Source organism: Galeopterus variegatus, unplaced genomic scaffold (assembly GCF_000696425.1).
Source record: "Galeopterus variegatus unplaced genomic scaffold, G_variegatus-3.0.2 Scaffold11438, whole genome shotgun sequence".
NCBI lineage: Eukaryota > Metazoa > Chordata > Mammalia > Dermoptera > Cynocephalidae > Galeopterus > Galeopterus variegatus.
The window spans coordinates 17,488-31,470 of NW_007737549.1; the positions used below are offsets into that span (position 1 = coordinate 17,488).

General features: G+C 49.6%; 1 protein-coding gene across 1 annotated transcript in view; it reads right to left on the reverse strand.

Moving 5' to 3' along the window:
* The window catches only part of LOC103610625 (BTB/POZ domain-containing protein 16-like), a gene marked incomplete at its 3' end in the record, with an annotated part of 47,305 nt that overhangs the window by 16,939 nt on the left and 16,383 nt on the right, over positions 1 to 13,983 (reverse strand). The window contains exons 7-8 of the mRNA XM_008594746.1: positions 7,768 to 7,837; positions 6,391 to 6,521 (exon numbers count right to left, since the gene is read on the reverse strand). Of these exons, the coding sequence (XP_008592968.1) occupies positions 6,391 to 6,521; positions 7,768 to 7,837 (201 nt within the window). The remainder of the gene's footprint in view (positions 1 to 6,390; positions 6,522 to 7,767; positions 7,838 to 13,983) is intronic.

Below are 13,983 nucleotides of genomic sequence, written 5' to 3' on the forward strand. Positions count from 1 at the left end.
ACAGCTTCAAACAACACAGATTTGTTGTTTCATAGTTCTGGAGGTCAGAAGTACAAAGCAGGTCTCACTGGGCTGAGATCAAGGTGTCAGCAGGGCCCTGATCCTCCAGGAGGCGCTGAGGAGATTCGTCCCTTTGCCTTTTCCAGCATGTAGAAGCCACCAGCACTCCCTGTCTTGTGGTCCCTTCTTCCATCTTCATGCCAGTAGCACAGCATCTTTAAATCCCTCCCTGGTCCTGAGTTTTCTGCCTCCCTCTTCTCCATTTAAACACCCTTGTGATTACACGGAGCCCGCCCAGATGATCCCAGATAACTTTAAAGTCAGCTGATTAGCAACCTTAATTCCAACTGCAACCTTAATTCCCCTTTGCCATATAACCTAACGTATTCACAGGTTCCAGGGATTGGGACGTGGACGTCTTTGAGGCCATTATTCGGCTGACCACCCACATACAAAGAGCTTAGCACAGCACCTGGCACATAACGACATGCTCAGTAAATGGCAGCTCTTGCTCATAAGTGGCAGGGCTGGGTGCCGGCTCCAGAGCCCACCCTGGGCCTGCAGCAGCATGAGGCCCTTCCTCAAGAAACAAATGATGCCAAAGAGCAGCTGGTGCCCCCGGTGATGTCAGCTCTGTAAAGTATGGTTGTTTCCCAAACAGCTTTTCTAACGGCCTCTGATGATTATCTACGGAGCCATTTCAACGTTTCTTAGACTCGTTGATATTTTCAGTCTCTGACCGTGGACATGGCACCCTGCTTTAAAATATGCCCCAGTCTCTTTATTCACCACTTTAAGTGGGCATAGTGGGTGGAACCCAGGCTAAGTCGTGACTCTAAACAGCAATGGAAATGTCACCCACCCACCTCTCATGCTATTTCTGGACAGAGCAGAACTGTCTCTTTCCTCCTTTTTCATTTTCGGGCCACCTACAGATGCATGGGCTTTGATCCTGGCTAGACAGGACCAAGTTGGCCACTGTCTGGGCAACAACGGTGAGGCAGGAATGGGGAGATTCCTCGCAGAGCCACTGGATGTGATGTCCCCACAAAGAAATGTGTCAGCTCAACTGCAAAAACTACGTGACTTCCAGCGCAGACTCCATGCATGCATTCCTGAAGCCTAGAAAGTTCTTGGAGATCTTACAAAAGAGGAGCCCGTAGCAGCACGGGGGAGCAATCTGGAGCTCCACTGATCAGAATCTGGTTTTATTTATGAAGGATAATTATTGAAGCAAAGCCTTTTGCCTTTAAACCAGTATCACTACCCAAAAGTATCAGTCCCTGCAGCAAGTACCCATGCCGAGGACAGTCAAACGTGTTTTCATTTACCTAAGAGCTCTGATGGCCTCAGTGAGAATGGGACCCACAGCAACTCCAAACCTCCCTGCAGCACAGGCGGACGCAGCTGGGCTGTGCACTACATGTGTTTACTGCTGCTTGCTAGCAGCCCCTGGAATATAACTGGTGTTTGTTCTTTAGGAGGGAAAAAATGCTTTTCACAAGACACTGTCCTCCTGTCTTCTATTTTTTATTTGAGAAAATTTTATATAAACAATGAAAGCCCCATTTTGAACATAGACCATAGAGAAAGCTGTGCCCGTGTGAATGAGATACGAACAAGCATGCTCATGGCAGCACTGTTTGTCACAGAAACAAAAAAAACAAAATGAAAGGGCATTAGGAAGGGAATGAAAAAAGATCGCTGTGTGTCCAATCAATAGAACCCTGTACAACAATTAAATTTAAAATGCTAATTAGATATGTAAGTATCAACACGGAGACCACACACCGCTTGATGTTCCTGAATAAGCCGCAGAACATCACAATCACTGTGAGAACATTTATTTGAAGTTCAAACCTTTGCAAAACAAGATTACACATTACTTACGGATGACACGTATGTAGTAAGAGCATATCACATGCATTGGTTCTGCACGAGTTCCTAACCGTGGTTTGATAGGAAGCAAAGGCATAGACAGAGAGGAAGGGAACAGGACTGGGAAGCGGGACATAGGTGACCTGCTTTACTGGCAATGCTTGACGTCTTAATTTATGACAAAATGTTACTACAGTCGTCCCTCCATATCTTCAGGGGACTGGTTCCAGGATCCCACTGTAACCAAAATCCGTGGACGCTCAAGTCCCTTATATAAAACGTTGCGGTATCCGCATATGACCTATGCAAATCCTCCCACGTCATTTAAATCACCTCTCGATTACTTACAACACCTAATGCAATGTAACTGCTATGTGAAGAGCTGTCACACTATATTGTTTTTTATTTATTTTTTATCATTGTGATCTTTTTGTATTGGCCTTGTTTAATATTTTCAATTCTCGGGTGACTGAATCTGTGGACGCAGAACCCACAGATACGGAGGGCCAACTGTATATGTTCATCTGAGGACATGAGTATGATTGTGTTTTGTGTTATCCTCCCACCTTTATAATTTTTTTTACATTGATAATAATAATACCAATATCGTTATTGATCTTGACCATCCATAAGGAAAAAGAAGGCGTCATGAAGGGCAGCGTGTCAGGGGGCTGGTTATGACCATGGGCTTTGAGGCCACTCAGACCTGAGTTCAAATCCCAACTCTCATGCTGCATGGGGGGACCTTTGGCTAGTCCCTACCTTTCCTGAAATCTCCAATCCACAGGTGAAAAACGCAGGTAGCAGTACCCACCCCATGGGGCTGCTATAGGAATTGGTCTGGCCAACCCACTCAGAGTGTTCTGCACACAACTAGTGCTTACATAATTGGTGGTTATTGTTATTATAGCCGGAGAAGCTTTAACATTAGCGGAGTTCTTCCAGATGCCAGTGGGAACCAGCGTCTCACACTGAGAAGAAGGCCGTGGGACATACATGACCAGGAGGACGGGGTGGCTTTTCTTAGGGAAGCCCTGAGACCCCAGGACTCCTTGGACCACAGGCAGGAAGTCAGGGAGAACTGGAAACACGGAGAGACGCAGAGCCCCCTGGATGCAAGGTGGCCTTTTGCGTAGACAGGAATTAGATAGTCCTGTGAGGTCCCCATCCTCCTGTGTCCACAAGGAGCTTGGCTTCCAGGAAAACGGAACTTGGAGTGAAGGTTTCATAACATTAGAGTCAGTAGCACAGGGTAACCTAGTGGTGACCTCTAAAATGAACTGAACACCGAATGCCCAGGCAAACAAAATAAAACCAGAGGCCCAGGAGGTCAGGAAAGGTGTGTATATTTTACCCCAGGTTATTTACAAAATGGAAAGCAAAACCCAGAGGAAGATGAGGTCAAAGAGACAGGGAAGACTAAACGGCCCAGAAGTTGAAGCATCTGCTGGAAACGGATGTTGTTCCAAACACCACACCTGGGGGAGGGGCCACAGTTGGTGGCTGGAGGCACAGCTGAGTGAGGCCGAGGGACATGTCCCCCTGACCTCAGGAGCTGGCACTTCCACACATTCCACTCTGAGGCCACAAGACTCTTCGGGACAACCCAGTTCCTGCTGGGTTCCTCTGGCATCTGGAAAGACTCAGCCTCCACAGCAAGTAAGGAGGTGCAGGGTTGAGGGCAGGATTTGGGCTTGGAGCTCCTGTTATCTCAGGGATCATCACTGGACCTGCCCCATGGGGCTGCAGGGATTAACAGGGACAGTGCACATGGCACAGCACACACCACAAAGTGCTCAACAAAAGTTAGCTCATGGATAGGTGCGTTCTTAATCAGGTGTGGGCCATGGCACCCAATCCACTCACCAAGCGCCCTTAGACGAGGAACCCCAGCCTGGTTAAATTTCTAACAAGCGCCCCTCTTCCTGCATCCTCTGTCCCCCACTGACCCCAAGCTTTAAAGTGGGTGGCCACTGGAAATTGACTTTGGATGATGTGAGCCCGAATCTGGGCAGCCGTCAACTGTGGTCACCATCTCCTTGCCCACTTGAGGCCATGCGGGCTCTGCCCTCCGTGAGCTGGGGTAGCCCTGGACTGCCTGTGCAGACAGCTTCTGGGCAGGGGGCCGGAGGAGCAGGACCCAGTTTCCAAATCACTCATGTCTGCCCCAGCTGGTGAGTCTAGACACTGAACACGTCATGTCCTTGACCTCTTTTCCTGCCCAGCTACATTTTGTCGGGCCTATTCCATCACTAACGTTCTGGTTGTGGTCAGACATTCCCCCCCACCACCACACTTTTTGGTTAAATGGTACCAGGGTGGGACAGCTCAGCCTTTCCAAGGGAGGGACAGTGTTGTGAAAAGTCTAAGGGATGTCGTGTTTATATTTTCTTCAATGATTGCATAACCTTTGCCCCTTTAGGGGTGGGGGAGGCCTAGGAGGACCGAGCAGAATGACTCTGGGGACACACCCAGTGCCCTGGGGCTGCTCATGGGGCCAGGGCTCCTGGCTGGAGTCTTCTTAGATAATATGGTCTGGTCTCCCTCAACATCAGAGCTCTGTCCTAGCAGCCTTTCGTCTCCATCAATGTGAGGGCACTGCATGCTGCTTAGTAAATTCAAGCCAGCAGTGGAGTCAGTCTTTCCAGATCTAACTTCTGAAATCACCAGGCTCTCCACCACACTGACGTGGGTAAACACTTATTCTCTAAGTTACCACTAAGATTTTTAGTAGAATTTAGTTTTCACTTTTGAAATACACCCAAAGGGGATACAACCTTGGTAATTTGCAACAGGTGCCAAGATCCTATTAAAAAGAGGCTCAAAGAGATGAGACAACATAAAATGCAATATGTGATCCTAAACTGGATCCAGCATCGGAGGGAAAAAGTGTGTAAAAGATGGTATCGGGCCAATGATGTTAAAGTATTATATCAATGTTAAATTGCTTGAAGTTGATAACTGCACTGACTGAGGTTATATTAAACAAAAATTTTTTTATAGGAAATAAACACTGAAGCATTTGGGGTAAAGGAGCATTATGTGTGCAACTTACCTCCAACAGTTCAGGAAAAAAGTATGTGTGTGTGTAGATACATATACACATCTCCCATCTGGACCACCGCAGTGACCTCTAACTCTGTGTCTGCCCTCTGGTCTTGACCCCCTTCCAAGCACATGTCTAGCCACAGGCCTTTGGCTCTGTTGACCAGGCTCCTGCTTCCCCCACACCACGCAGCGGCTGCTGGGACCTGCCCAGACTTCCCTGCTGAGTCCTGCCCCACGGGCCTCTGTGCGTGCTGACCCTCCTGCCTGAAATGCCCGTCCCTGCCAGGCCCCTTCTCATCCCCCGAGTATGTGTACATGTAGATACACATATAGATATAAATGACAAAACAGGGCACAAATTGAATAATAGGCGGCTCAGGGTAAAGGGTATGTTGATACTCTCTATATTATTCTTGGAATTTTTCTTTAAGCTGCAAATTATTTTCAAATGAAATATTTTTTAAAAGACTAATGGAAACAAAGTCCTTTTGACTTACTAATTTTACTTCTAGGAGTTTAATGTGGGGAAATAATCCGAGATTATGATAAACATATGTCAAAGGACCAAGGTGCTATTTATATTTATAAAACATTGGAAATAACCAAAAAAGCCAAGCACTGGGGAATGGTTCCATGAATGACTCAGGGGACCGGTCCACAGAGCCAAAGCCCCGTGGCTAGAGATGTGATTGGAAGGGGGTCAAGACCAGAAGGCAGACGCTGAGTTAGAGGTCGCTGTGATGGTCCAAATGAGAGACAATGGAGGACTGGCTGGGGCTGGTGCCCGTGGACGGAAGCCCATAGAGATGGGCTCAGTCCGTAAGGAGAACTGACCTCAAGGTCAGAGTGAGGCCAGAGTGGCGTGGTGTCCAGAGGACTCTCAGGTCCTAGCTCGAGCAGCTGACCAAATGGTCGAGGAACAGTGGGCATGGAGTGAGCGTACAGTAAAGGGCAAGGGGCACCAAGAATTGGGTTTTAGTCTTAACTGTCAGAGAGGTCACTCTCTCGAGTATCTGGCTCTAGAGCTATTCAGTAGAGGGGTCAGGGCTGGAGATATACACTGATTTGGGGTAAGAGGTTTTATTTCCCCTTTTCAGCCTTTCCCTGTTTTCCAAAATTTCCGCAATCAACGTGTATTCATGTTGTCATGAATTTAATTTGATTTTAATTTGAATTTAATTTTTTTTAAATTACTTAGGCAATCAGGTCTTTCACTTTTCTCACCCAGGTGGGTAATGAGACAGCGGGCACCCAGAGGGTCCCCACTAGGAGGAGTGTGAAGGGAGCTCCCTCCCCAATCCCTCACACAGCTCCCTGAGTTTCAGGCCCACTCGAGGCCTGGCCACCCAGGAGGGCAGGAAGTTTGACGTCGAGGAGGACACAGGTATGCTCTGCAGGGGTGTGGGGGCAGCCCCCCTGGGCACATTCTTTTCCAACAGGCCCATCCCTGGAACCAGATCTAACCTGGGGGACATCAGCACTTTGTGGAGGAGCTCCTGAGGGATTTTCCGAAGGTGGATCTGCGTCCCCACCAGAGGGACCAAGTTCATTTCCAACCACTTCACACAGGCCGTGGTGAGCTGCTCTTCCTTGTACTGAGAAGGCAAGAAAAGCCAATACATGAAAGAATTTCTGAGTTCTCAGCGCCCTCTGCTGGCCTGTGATGATGCTGCATGCGTGCCCGAGAGGGAATGTCACGCCCTGACGTGCTCAAACCTTTTTTACAGAATACACAAATTATAGCAGGTACCATTGTCTAAGTGTTTGCTAGGCTTGGGGCGCTGCACCTGGTTGATTTAAATCAATCCTTACCCCAACCCTACTAAGTTAGCTTATTATTATCCCTATTTTACCAATGGAGAGACAGGCTCCCAGGTTTCTGCTCTTGCCTGTGGTCACGTGCCAGTTAAGTGGCAGAGCCAGACACAAGCTCAGGTGGGCCTTGGACACTGAAATCCCTGGGCTAAAGTCAGTGACTGATCACAGAAGGGCCAGATGGGCCGTGTGGAGTTCTGAGGCTATAAGGGGCACACACCTTAAAAGCAAGAATTAAAGGACAGGGAAAGTGGACCCTGAGAGGGTCTTAGCACACCTTGAACATCCTCAGGGCTTGGAGTCCTTCTGGGGTGAAAGAGTTGCTGAGAAATGCAGACTAGAATGCAAAGATGCCACCAAGAGTGACTTTCTAATACTAGTGGAGTGAGGGGGAGGACCACGTAGCTGTCTTTGACAAAACAGGCAGATAAAACATTCTCAGATGTGATGACAAGGGCACTGTGACAGGCTGATTGTGTGTGACCCTAATGTTACGGTAAAATGCATCTGTTTCACAATGCCTGTGTCCCCCCAGGCCAATGGTGGCCGCATGCAGGGAACTGGGATCAGGTGGTCTGAGGTTTGAACCCAGCACTGCCCCTCCAAAGCTGGTCACCTGGGCAAGCTGCTGCCCTACTTGGGTCTCAGTTTTCTCCTCTGGTAATGACGGAGCTGGATTAGGTCATTTTTCCCCAGCACTGACATGGCACTCTGACTGGGCCCAGGTGGGACAAGATCGCACAACTCTAGCAAGAATGTCCTGGAAGGTTGTCTGCTGTCTTGGGGAGAAAGGCTGTGCTACTCCCCACCTCCCCGCAAGGTTAAGTCCTTTTTACTTTTTTGGTGTTAAAACATCCTTTTAAAAATAAAATGATTTTTTAAGAAAATGTGTTCACTTGGCAAACTAAAATATTACTATCCTTAAGTTGGTGCCTCCGAATACATTTTTTGGAGCTGGGTCCGGTAGGTGAGATCCCAGAGTGTGGGGTACTCTTGAAGGCCCCTGAGGGTCCAGGTTGTTCTCACCTTGCAGCCAGCCAGGTAGAAGTTCTCGATGGTGCTGGGCGTGAGTCCATTTATCATCATGGCCACACACCTGCAGAGAAAGAACTGCTGTTCCTAGAGGACCCCTGGGCTGCTCTCAGAGAAGCGGGCAGCCCCAGAAGTTTTGTTCAACTCCAAGATGGGAGCAGAGACCTTGCACATGGCAGGAAGCCTCATTTTAGGGATATGGACTTTTGGCCAGAGGACAAGACCTGAAAGGCCTGTTACAAAGAGCTCTGGGCTGAGGCAGATGAGGCCTGATATCAAATCCTTCGGAAGGAAACAAACTAGCCTTGTCACCAGGGAGCAATATTATTGGTCAGAGCTAACGCTCCTAAAGGTGCCTACGTGAGGTTTAATTTTAGCCAAGATGGCCATCTCACTACCCTCCTGCCTGAGGCCTTTTCTTCCTGTACAGACCATTGCAGTGCTGCTAGAGGGGGCTGACCCCCTCTCTGCACAAAGGATTCAAAGAGCAGCTTCCTGATGAAAATCTCAGTCCTTTCTCATGACTAGGACATGTTAACTTGGCATGCTCGTTAAGGATCTATTTACTGAGCATGTACCATAAGCCACCTGGCGAGGCCCTTGGTGTGCAAAGAACAAAGCTGATAGGCCAGTGAGGTGACACGGTAAGTAAACATTCAGACAAATAACCACATCATTACAGTTGTATGAAGGGTTAAAAAGTTAAAGAACAAGGTGCCATGAGAATGCAGAAAAGGGGACTCCAGCCTAGAGTGATTAGATCAGAAAAGTGATCAGAAATCAGGAAAGACACTTAAAACCTGTAAGAGGGGGACAATGAATGGGCCAGGCCGGGGATTGGGAGACCAGCATTCCAAGAAGAGGAAACAGCACGTACAAAAGCCCTGAGGCAGCAGCAGGGGCCGTACTTTGAAGGAACATCGAGACTGGCACAGCAGCTGTGCAGGGAAGGAGGGAGAGCAAACCAGGAGGATGCCTGAGGGGGGAGGGGCTGGATGTGCTGGGTGCAAGGTGGGGTCACGGGAGTTTCAGTGACTCAGCTTTCATAGCAGGTATTAACCTTTCTTCGGCAAAATTGCCTTAAAGCATGTCCACTTCCTTGAACATGGCACCAGAGAACTGCTACTGGGCTCACACTGAAGCACGACCTTGAACTCACTGTCCCTCTGGTTATCCTTGACTCGGGTGAAATACACAATGCTCACGGATCAAGGCTCAAGGATATCCAGGGACTCTTGCACATATTCGATAATGCATTCTTCAAGGAAGCCAGACCAGCCCAGAGCTGGCAGCTTCTTACCAACAACAGCCACACCCCCGAAGAACAGCTTTTACTGAGTGGTGCTTTGGTGTGAAGCCTTTCTCAACATGGCGAAAGAGCATTGTAAGATTTACAGTTGCATTTACTCTACAGATATTGCTGACAGCATTGTGCCACTGGGATCATCTGATAAAGACACCCATGGTTTTAATACTAATAGGAACTGTATTTCCCCCAAAGGATTTATTCTAAAACTTTTTAAATCTAATCTTTATATTATCTAATGTTTCTGATCAAGTTTCCCTTTTCATCTCAGCTGTTAGGAAGTTCAGGGCCAAATGTGTGGTCCACGTATAGCCAGACTGCAGGTTGTTACAGTGCACAATTTTAGCTTCTCCATCCCTATTTTTCTTTAAACAGTTTAATATCCTGTTGTTTTATTTTATGTATTTGTTTAAGCTACCAAAAACCTTTACTGGAATAAGGTAAGAAATAATAAATGAATAAATAATTGGGTCATGAGCAAGCACTTTACCCCCTGAGATTCTAGGACCGTCCCTTCACTACCGTGAGACTGGTCATACCCATCATGAGAAATTGTCTTGGGGAAACCTGTGCTGCGTAAACACCAGGCCCCGGTGTCACCTCTCGGCACGCTGGCTCATCAGATCTCTAGATCCTGTCAATTCCACATTGTCACTGTTTCTTGGGCCTGCCCTCCTCCCCTCGCCGTCCCTCAGCTGGGCCTCAGCAACAGCCTCTCAACAGCGGACTCCCTGCCTCCATGGCCTCCCACCTGCCACCACATGCTCCAGGCTGCAGCCACAGAGGGGCTCCTGTCCTCTCCCCTGCCAAGCCTCGGGCTCCCTCCTCTGCTGAGTGGACCAAGCGGGACCTGCTCACGTGGCTCCACGCTCCTCGCACCCCAGCTCACCCTAACCTCCCGGCCTGCCTTTCCCTTCATCTCTCGCTCCAGTCGCAGTGGGTCTTAGTGGCCGGGACCATCCCAGGCTTGATGCTGCTCTGCCCGAAGTCCCCTTCTCTCCCACCCTTTGACTGCTGGAATCCTCCCGGGCTCAGCTCCAGCACCACCTCCTCTTGGAAGTCCCCCGATTGCTCCTCCTCCATGCTCCCTTAACTTGGATTTCCACGGCCTCCTTCTACCTGGTCCCTTGCCTCCCTGCACCTTCCATAAAATGACACATGGCCAGGAAGCAGCGCCCCCAACACCAATTCATCCTGAGTGCCTGTGCTGTGCCAGCCCTGGATACCACCACGGACAGACGAAGCCCCTCTTCTCCTGGAGCTCATGGCCTCACCAGTCAGCAGAGGGTGAAGCCCAAGGAGTGAGGGGGCTGAGCAGCAGGCTCAGGTCCCACCCTCGCTGGGCACAGGACCCCCTGGGTGCCAGCTTTTGTCTGTCGAGATGCGTGGGCAGAACTAGCTGGACTTGGATTTGGGGTGCAGAAATGAGCACCTCAGGAGGCTGGCATCTTCTTATGCTCCCCCTTCCTCCTTGTCGGACCCACTGGCCAGGCTGGAATGGGATGGTCGGGCTTCTCAGACGTGAGTGGCCTAGACCCGCCTCTAGGCTCAGAGAGAATGGGGATTCCCACTTCTGGAAATTCTAAAGGCCCAGGCAGTTGCCCATAAGGGAGTTCAGCCCTGTGTAGAGGCAAGGAAATGCCCTTCCGGCCCTGTGAGCCTGGAGGACCCCAAGTGACCATGAGGGAGATGCTAATGTGCACGTGTGTGTGCATGCATGTGTGTATGTGTGCACACATGCATGCAACAACCGTGATCCCAGCTGAGACTCCAGCCCAAGTGCCAATGGGGACATTGATGTGAGAGTCAAAGGAACAGCACCCAGTGGAACCTGCATGCACACACTTCATCCCCTAAAGATGGGCCTCAGGTATGTGTGATTCAGAGCTAAGCAGCTGTCTGGGCACTCTGCGGGCTCATCCAGCGCCTGGATGTCACGATGCTACCGGAGTGACCCAGGGCATTTCTGTTCCACTCCACACACACACACACACACACACACACACATCAAGGCTTGTGCAGCCACACCACGGCCAACTGCACCATCAACCTCTCAAAGGCAGGCAAGACCCAGCCCCCTGCGTGCAGGCCTGCCCTGGCCTCTGCCCTCGAATACCAGTCCCTCCTCAGGTACCTATAGACTCTTGGACAAGTCCCACCAGCTTCCGGCAGGCCTACATCTGCTGATCTCCAAAGCCCTTCCCGCCCTGGCATTCCAAACGAGGTGGGGGAGGAGGGAGGAGAATGGAAAACAAGCCATTCTCAGCTCACCCCCAGATAAGCCAGGGCTGGGGCTCTGAGAGGAAGATGGGGCTCCCAATCTGGGCCTGAGGTCGGACAGCCAAGGCTTAGAGACAGAAGGTGGCAGGAGGCCCTGCCTCAAGAGGGAAGCTGCTCTTCCAGCACGTGGGTGGAGATAGCTTCCTGCACAGCACCAGAATTAGCTGCACGCAAGTGCACTGAGTCACAGGCTGTGCTGAGCCGAAGGCAGGTGACATATGCAATGGAAGGGCCAATCTTAGGAAAACCCAGACTTTTTCCCTGATGATCTGCAGCGTCAAGTCCAGGTTCGTTAGACGGCTCCAAGACCCTACACAAGCTGGCTCTGCCTATGGCTGCTTATCTGTCATCTACCACAGCCAGCCAGCCCCCAAGTATGACCATGCTGACATGCTGGAGTGCCTTTTCAGGGCTCTGGGCTCCTCCTCAGTGTGTCCTCTGCAGATGGGTCCAGGCCTCTAAGCACCTGCTTCTCAGGGTTCACAGGGCGTCTGCATCCCCAAGGAGGCTGTCAGATGCTCCAGGTCAAGTGCCTGGCCTGAGTCATCTCAGGTGACCCCAGGAATGAGGCACTGGCTCAAAAATGTTTGCGAGATTGAATCTGGCTGTGTGGACTCTACAAAAAGTGAGTTAAAACCTGCAAGGTCACCAGGAGGGATTCTGTCTCTGCCCTCTGCAGAGCAGCTGATGTCCTCTCTTGGCTTGGATGGGATATCCTTCCTTCCTTCCTTCCTTCCTTCCTTCCTTCCTTCCTTCCTTCCTTCCTTCCTTCCTTCCTTCCTTCCTTCCTTCCTTCCTTCCTTCTTTCTTTCTTTCTTTCTTTCTTTCTTTCTTTCTTTCTTTCACTGAGATGAAACTGATTCTTGAGGTGAAACAAGCCAGGCAGACCATCCCCTGCCCTAAATCTCCTCTCTGTATTGAATCTCTTCAGGAATTAGGAGAGCAAAAATCTACGAGATTATCACCTCTGCCTTCAGGACATTAGTGCAGTCAGCACACATCTCTGAAAAAGCCCAGGAGAAGGAACAAAATATTCTAGAAAAATGAATCCCATTAATGATTTTCCATTTGGTTCACTTACCCTTTCATAAGCATTAACGAACACAGGAATATTATAGGATACAAAGTGGGGGCGTGGTTCTAAGAAATGCTTTTTCTTATCATAGGTACCAACTTTACTTGAAATTAATAATATACAGCACAAAATTTTCCATTCCCATCCTCCACTCCACCCAGCTTTACTCCTTTCCAGTGTCTTGAAGACTGTTCAACAGGAGGCTGTAGAGGCAGGGACCCTGCCTGTCTGGTCCATTCCTGTCCCCTAGGCATGCTGGAGAAGTCCAGGAAATTGTTCCTGAAGGAGCAGACGAATGAACGAAGGGATGATGGAATAAACTGAGAAGTGAATGATCCTAAGCAAACCCCACCTGACCAAATGCCACTGAAGGGAGGGGTGCAGGGAGGGCCAGGACCACAAATGAGCAGGTGACATTACTGCCTCACCTGAGCAAAGCAGAATAGTACAGTGTTAGGGGTGCAGGCTCTGGGGCCCCTAGACCTCCTTTAAGTCCTAGTTTCTCTCTTGGGAGCTACGTGGCCTTGGGTAAGTTACTTACCCCTGGAGGCCCCAATTTCCTCATCTGCAAAATGAGCATAGTAATAGTACTACCTCCTAGGGCTGCAGGGAGAAGGAAATGAGGTAATCCCTGCAAAGAGTTGAGAACAGTGTCTGATCATGGCAAACACCCCATCCCAAAGCCCTGGGTGCTGACATCCCCTAATGAACAAAGTCCTAGAAAGTAGGAAGGACAAATATTATGAGCTGCATTTGACAGTGGAGACCACTCAGATACCTGGAGGCTAAGACGCTGCTTGTTGCAGGGCTGAGGACAGGCCCTGCATCTCACACGCTAGGTTGCTTTGGACTCTGCAGAAAAAGTCCAGTGAAAGCTGGGAGCCTCTCATGCTCAACCTCCTAGACTGCACTCCAGTGGCTGCTTGGACAAAGGCAGACACTGAGACGTGTCTAAGGTTCCCTAGTGCTTTCAGCATCCACAAACCTTATAGGCATCCAGAATCCCAGGTAAGCATGTCAGGATGAGGAAGCTCCCACATCCAATGCCAGTCCACTGTGACTGCCTCCTGTTTACCCCGGAAGCTCCCCTAGTGGGCAGCCCAGGTGCCCAGCAGGGCTGACTGCCCAGGAGAACGGTTGTGCCCCCAAATAGGCAGTGAAATCCATGGGCGACTTTTGACTTTGATCTTTGCATTTTTCTCTCTTCCAAAAGATCTACAATGACCGTGTGTAACATTTGTAACAATAAAAATATTATTTACAAGAAAATACGAGGCTTTATCTGGGCAGAGTGGGAAAAAAAACATGAGGCCTGACAGTGATGGGAAAAGTCAACGTGTCCTCCAACGGCCAGTTGATGAGTGTGTTTTCATGGAGAGAGAATTTTTTAGGCAAAAATGAGAAGAGGTGGAATTGACAAGCAAGCCTGCTCTGAGGGCTGCGGGGAAGTCGCTTTGCACGCCCACAACTGCAAAGTCTCTCCTGGTGGTGGGAGTCCCCCGCTTGCATTTCATCCCTGTGGGTGGAGGATCATTTGGTTAGCACCAGT